Here is a 6,486-nt window from a genome sequence, read left to right on the forward strand (position 1 = left end):
TTTCTTTCCCTCTCTCTGAATTTCTGTTGGATTCCTGCCAGCACTCTGTGGGCAATGTTTCCAGACCACTTCAATCGCCTGCTCTCTCCAAGAAGAACCAAAGACTTTTGAGCTGAGGACAGGGTTTTTTTAAAAAGAAAAAAAACAAAAAAATCTCTCCCAAGAAGAGACGATTACTTGTGACAAGGGAAAAGGATGCACTTGTGTCACCCTTAAGCGGAGGAGGAGGATGGATGTGATTCCGCTCTGCAAAGGGTGATTGGGAGAGTTGGGGGGGTTTGACTCGGGTCTCCCTGAAGCAGCCAAGGATCCTGGCTGCTGTTTCTGCAAAAGAAACTTGGATTTACAAAAGATGTACTCGACAGCTCTCCCTCCGCAACGTAACGGTCTCAACATGTTCGGTCAGTAAGGATTTCACTTTGCCTGTCTCCAGCTCTTGTACGCTATTGTCAAACTAAAACCTGCCCGGTGCTTGGTGTTTTGACTCATACCAGGTAGAGGGTCCTGCAGCTGGGCTGCTCTTTCTTTCAAGTGTTGGAGTGAGAGGTTAGAGGCTGGCTTTCGTCATTACTCAGCACAGGCAGGGTGGGACCAAGGCTCCTGGAGGGGAAAAGCTCAAACTTCCCCATCCATCTCTCTCTCTCTCCCTCCCCCGTTCCCTCTCCATCTCTCTCTCTCTCCCTCCCCCGTTCCCCCTCCATCTCTTTCTCTCTCCCTCCCCCGTTCCCCTCCATCTCTCTCTCTCTCCATCTCTCTCTCTCTCCCTCCCCCGTTCCCCCTCCATCTCTCTCTCTCTCCCTCCCCCGTTCCCCCTCCATCTCTCTCTCTCTCCCTCCCCCGTTCCCCCTCCATCTCTCTCTCTCTCCCTCCCCGTTCCCCCTCCATCTCTCTCTCTCTTCCTCCCCCGTTCCCCCTCCATCTCTCTCTCTCTCCCTCCCCCGTTCCCCCTCCATCTCTCTCTCTCTCTCCTCCCCCGTTCCCCCTCCATCCTCTCTCTCTCTCTCTCCCCTCCCCGTTCCCCCTCCATCTCTCTCTCTCTCTCTCCCTCCCCCGTTCCCCCTCCATCTCTCCCTCCCCGTTCCCCTCCATCTCTCTCTCTCCCTCCCGTTCCCCCTCCATCTCTTCTCTCTCCCTCCCCCGTTCCCCCTCCATCTCTTCCTCTCTCCCTCCCCCGTTCCCCTCCATCTCTCCTCTCTCCTCCCCCGTTCCCCCTCATCTCTTCTCTCTCTCCCTCCCCCGTTCCCCCTCCATCTCTCTCTCTCTCCCTCCCCGTTCCCCCTCCATCTCTCTCTCTCTCTCCCTCCCCCGTTCCCCTCCATCTCCTCCCACCGTTCCCCTCCACTCTCTCTCTGTCCCCCCGTTCCCCTCCATCTCTCTCTCTCCCTCCCCGTTCCCCCTCCATCTCTCTCTCTCTCCCTCCCCCGTTCCCCCTCCATCTCTCTCTCTCTCTCTCCCCTCCCCGTTCCCCCTCCATCTCTCTCTCTCTCCTCCCCCGTTCCCCCTCCATCTCTCTCTCTCTCCCTCCCCGGTTCCCCCTCCATCTCTTCCTCTCTCCTCCCCGTTCCCCCTCCATCTCTTCCTCTCCCTCCCGTCCCCTCCATCTTCTCTCTCCCTCCCCCGTTCCCCTCCATCTCTTCCTCTCTCCTCCCCGTTCCCCCTCCATCTCTTCTCTCTCCCTCCCCGTTCCCCCTCCATCTCTTTCTCTCTCCCTCCCCGTTCCCCCTCCATCTCTTCCTCTCTCCCATCCCCGTTCCCCCTCCATCTCTCCTCTCTCCCTCCCCGTTCCCCTCCATCTCTTCCTCTCCTCCCTCCCCCGTTCCCCCTCCATCTCTTCCTCTCTCCCTCCCCCGTTCCCCCTCCATCTCTTCCTCTCTCCCTCCCCGTTCCCCCTCCATCTCTTCCTCTCTCCCTCCCCCGTTCCCCCTCCATCTCTTCCTCTCTCCCTCCCCCGTTCCCCCTCCATCTCTTCCTCTCTCCCTCCCCCGTTCCCCCTCCATCTCTTCTCTCTCTCCTCCCCCGTTCCCCCTCCATCTCTTCCTCTCTCCCTCCCCCGTTCCCCCTCCATCTCTTCCTCTCTCCCTCCCCCGTTCCCCCTCCATCTCTTCCTCTCTCCCTCCCCCGTTCCCCCTCCATCTCTTCCTCTCTCCCTCCCCCGTTCCCCCTCCATCTCTTCCTCTCTCCCTCCCCCGTTCCCCCTCCATCTCTTCCTCTCTCCCTCCCCCGTTCCCCCTCCATCTCTTCTCTCTCCCCCCGTTCCCCTCCATCTCTCTCCCTCCCCGTTCCCCCTCCATCTCTCTTCCCTCCCCGTTCCCCTCCATCTCTCTCCCTCCCCCGTTCCCCCTCCATCTCTCTCCTCTCCCCGTTCCCCTCCATCTCTCTCTCCCTCCCCCGTTCCCCTCCATCTCTCTCCCTCTCCCGTTCCCCCTCCATCTCTTCCTCGTCCTCCCTCCCCCGTTCCCCCTCCATCTCTTCCTCTCTCCCTCCCCCGTTCCCCTCCATCTCTTCCTCTCTCCTCCCCCGTTCCCCCTCCATCTCTTCCTCTCTCCCTCCCCGTTCCCCCTCCATCTCTTCCTCTCTCCTCCCCCCTCCATCTCTCTCCCTCCCCCGTTCCCCTCCATCTCTCTCCTCCCCGTTCCCCTCCATCTCTCTCCCTCCCCCGTTCCCCCTCCATCTCTCTCCTCCCCGTTCCCCCTCCATCTCTCTCCCTCCCCGTTCCCCCTCCATCTCTCTCCCTCCTCCTCCGCTCCCCCCTCCATCTCTCTCCCTCCCCCGTTCCCCCTCCATCTCTCTCCCTCCCCCGTTCCCCCCTCCATCTCTCTCCCTCCCCCGTTCCCCCCTCCATCTCTCTCCCTCCCCGTTCCCCCTCCATCTCTCTCCTCCCCGTTCCACCCTCCATCTCTCTCCCTCCCCCGTTCCCCCCTCCATCTCTCTCCCTCCCCCGTTCCCCCCTCCATCTCTCTCCTCCCCCGTTCCCCCTCCATCTCTCTCCCTCCCCCGTTCCCCCTCCATCTCTCTCCCTCCCCGTTCCCCCCTCCATCTCTCTCCCTCCCCCGTTCCCCCCTCCATCTCTCTCCCTCCCCCGTTTCCCCCTCCATCTCTCTCTCTCTCCCTCCCGTTCCCCCTCCATCTCTCTCTCTCCCTCCCCGTTCCCCCTCCATCTCTCTCTCCTCCCCGCCCCGTTCCCCCTCCATCTCTGCCTCCCTCCCCCCTCCATCTCTCTCCCTCCCCCTCCATCTCTCGCCCTCCCCCTCTCCATCTCTCTCCTCCCCCCTCCATCTCTCTCCCTCCCCCTCCATCTCTCGCCGTCCCCCCGCATCTCTCTCCCTCCCCCTCCATCTCTCTCCCTCCCCCCTCCATCCGCGCCCCCCCCTTCACCCCCTCCAGCTCTCTCCTCCCCCTCCATCTCTCTCCCTCCCCCCTCCATCTCTCTCCCTCCCCCTCCATCTCTCTCCCTCCCCCCTCCATCTCTCTCCCTCCCCCCTCCAACTCTCTCCCTCCCCCCTCCATCTCTCTCCCTCCCCCCTCCATCTCTCTCCCTCCCCCCTCCATCTCTCTCCCTCCCCCTCCATCTCTCTCCCTCCCCCCTCCATCTCTCTCCCTCCCCCCTCCATCTCTCTCCCTCCCCCCTCCATCTCTCTCCCTCCCCCCTCCATCTCTCTCCCTCCCCCTCCATCTCTCTCCCTCCCCCCTCCATCTCTCTCCCTCCCCCTCCATCTCTCTCCCTCCCCCTCCATCTCTCTCCCTCCCCCTCCATCTCTCTCCTTCCCCCTCCATCTCTCTCCCTCCCCCCTCCCATCTCTCTCCTCCCCCCTCCATCTCTCTCCTCCCCCTCCATCTCTCTCCCTCCCCCCTCCATCTCTCTCCCTCCCCCCTCCATCTCTCTCCCTCCCCCCTCCATCTCTCTCCCTCCCCCCTCCATCTCTCTCCCTCCCCCTCCATCTCTCTCCCTCCCCCCTCCATCTCTCTCCCTCCCCCCTCCATCTCTCTCCCTCCCCCCTCCATCTCTCTCCTCCCCCCTCCATCTCTCTCCCTCCCCCCTCCATCTCTCTCCTCCCCCCTCCATCTCTCTCCCTCCCCCCTCCATCTCTCTCCCTCCCCCCTCCATCTCTCTCCCTCCCCCCTCCATCTCTCTCCCTCCCCCCTCCATCTCTCTCCCTCCCCCTCCATCTCTCTCCCTCCCCCCTCCATCTCTCTCCCTCCCCCCTCCATCTCTCTCCCTCCCCCCTCCATCTCTCTCCCTCCCCCTCCATCTCTCTCCCTCCCCCCTCCATCTCTCTCCCTCCCCCCTCCATCTCTCTCCCTCCCCCCCTCCATCTCTCTCCCTCCCCCCTCCATCTCTCTCCCTCCCCCCTCCATCTCTCTCCCTCCCCCCTCCATCTCTCTCCCTCCCCCCTCCATCTCTCTCCCTCCCCCCTCCATCTCTCTCCCTCCCCCCCTCCATCTCTCTCCCTCCCCCCTCCATCTCTCTCCCTCCCCCCTCCATCTCTCTCCCTCCCCCCTCCATCTCTCTCCCTCCCCCCTCCATCTCTCTCCCTCCCCCCTCCATCCTCTCCTCCCTCCCCCCTCATCCCTCTCCCTCCCCCCTCCATCCCTCTCCCTCCCCCCTCCATCCCTCTCCCTCCCCCGTTCCCCCTCCATCCTCTCCTCTCCCGTCCCCCTCCATCCCTCTCCCGTTCCCCCTCCATCCCTCTCCCGTTCCCCCTCCATCCTCTCCCTCCCGTTCCCCTCCATCCCTCTCCCTCTCCCGTTCCCCCTCCATCCCTCTCCCTCCCCCGTTCCCCCTCCATCCCCTCCATCTCTCTCCCTCCCCCGTTCCCCTCCATCTCTCTCCCTCCCCCGTTCCCCCTCCATCTCTCTCCTCCCCGTTCCCCCTCCATCTCTCTCCCTCCCCGTTCCCCCTCCATCTCTCTCCCTCCCCGTTCCCCCTCCATCTCTCTCCCTCCCCCGTTCCCCCTCCATCTCTCTCCCTCCCCCGTTCCCCCTCCATCTCTCTCCCTCCCCCGTTCCCCCTCCATCTCTCTCCCTCCCCCGTTCCCCCTCCATCTCTCTCCTCCCCCGTTCCCCCTCCATCTCTCTCCTCCCCGTTCCCCCTCCATCTCTCTCCCTCCCCCGTTCCCCCTCCATCTCTCTCCCTCCCCCGTTCCCCTCCATCTCTCTCCCTCCCCGTTCCCCCTCCATCTCTCTCCCTCCCCCGTTCCCCCTCATCTCTCTCCCTCCCCCGTTCCCCCTCCATCTCCCCCGTTCCCCTCCATCTCTCCCCGTTCCCCCTCCATCTCTCCCCCGTTCCCCTCCATCTCTCCCCGTTCCCCCTCCATCTCTCCCCGTTCCCCCTCCATCTCTCCCCCGTTCCCCCTCCATCTCTCTCCCCCGTTCCCCCTCCATCTCTCTCCCTCCCCCTCCATCTCTCTCCCTCCCCCTCCATCTCTCTCCCTCCCCCTCCATCTCCTCCCTCCCCCTCCATCTCCCTCCCTCCCCTCCATCTCTCTCCCTCCCCCTCCATCTCTCTCCCTCCCCCTCCATCTCTCTCCCTCCCCCTCCATCTCTCTCCCTCCCCCTCCATCTCTCTCCCTCCCCCTCCATCTCTCTCCCTCCCCCTCCATCTCTCTCCCTCCCCCTCCATCTCTCTCCCTCCCCCTCCATCTCTCTCCTCCCCTCCATCTCTCTCCCCCTCCCCCCTCCATCTCTCTCCCCTCCCCCTCCATCTCTCTCCCCTCCCCCTCCATCTCTCTCCCCCTCCCCCCTCCCTCCTCCTCCATGTCCCTGACAAACCCCCACTCCACACCCTTCCGCTCCCTCCCCCTCCCTCCCCTCCGCTCCCTCCCCCCTCCCTCCCCCCCTCCCCCTCCGCTCCCTCCCCCCTCCCTCTTCCGCTCCCTCCCCCCTCCCTCTTCCGCTCCCTCCCCCCTCCCTCCCCCCTCCCTCCCCCTCGCTCGCTCCCCCTCCCTCCCCCTCCGCCTCGCCCTCCCCCCCTCCCTCCCCCCCCTTCCGCTCCCTCCCCCCTCCCTCCCCGCTCCTCCCCCCTCCGCCTCCCTCCCCCCTCCCTCCACCTTCCGCTCCCTCCCCCCTCCGCTCCCTCCCCTCCCTCCCCCTTCCGCTCCCTCCCCCCTCCCTCCCCCCTTCCGCTCCCGCCCCCCTCCCTCCCCCCTCCCCCTTCCGCTCCCTCCCCCCTCCGTCCCCCCCCTCCCTCCCCCTTCCGCGCCCTCCCCCCTCCCTCCCCCCTTCCGCGCCCTCCCCCCTCCCTCCCCCTCCCCCTCCCTCCCCCTCCCTCCCCTCCCCCCTCCCTCCCCTTCCGCGCCCTCCCCCCTCCTCCCCTTCCGCTCCCTCCCCCCTCCCTCCCCCTTCCGCTCCCTCCCCCCTCCCTCCCCCTTCCGCTCCCTCCCCCCTCCCTCCCCCCTCCCTCCCCCTCCCTCCCCCCTCCTCCCCCCCTCCCTCCCCCCTCCCTCCCCCCTCCCGCTCCCTCCCCCCTCCCTCCCCCTTCCGCTCCCA

At 65.5% G+C, this 6,486-nt stretch overlaps 1 protein-coding gene across 1 annotated transcript in view; it reads left to right on the forward strand.

The window, feature by feature from the left end:
• The first annotated feature begins 352 nt into the window (after positions 1 to 352).
• LOC137352868 (protein capicua homolog) overlaps positions 353 to 6,486 on the forward strand; it is a 26,621-nt gene continuing 20,487 nt past the window's right edge. The window contains exon 1 of the mRNA XM_068018719.1: positions 353 to 405. Within this exon, the coding sequence (XP_067874820.1) occupies positions 353 to 405 (53 nt within the window). The remainder of the gene's footprint in view (positions 406 to 6,486) is intronic.

This window comes from Heterodontus francisci, chromosome 39 (genome assembly GCF_036365525.1).
Source record: "Heterodontus francisci isolate sHetFra1 chromosome 39, sHetFra1.hap1, whole genome shotgun sequence".
NCBI classification, from domain to species: Eukaryota; Metazoa; Chordata; class Chondrichthyes; order Heterodontiformes; family Heterodontidae; genus Heterodontus; species Heterodontus francisci.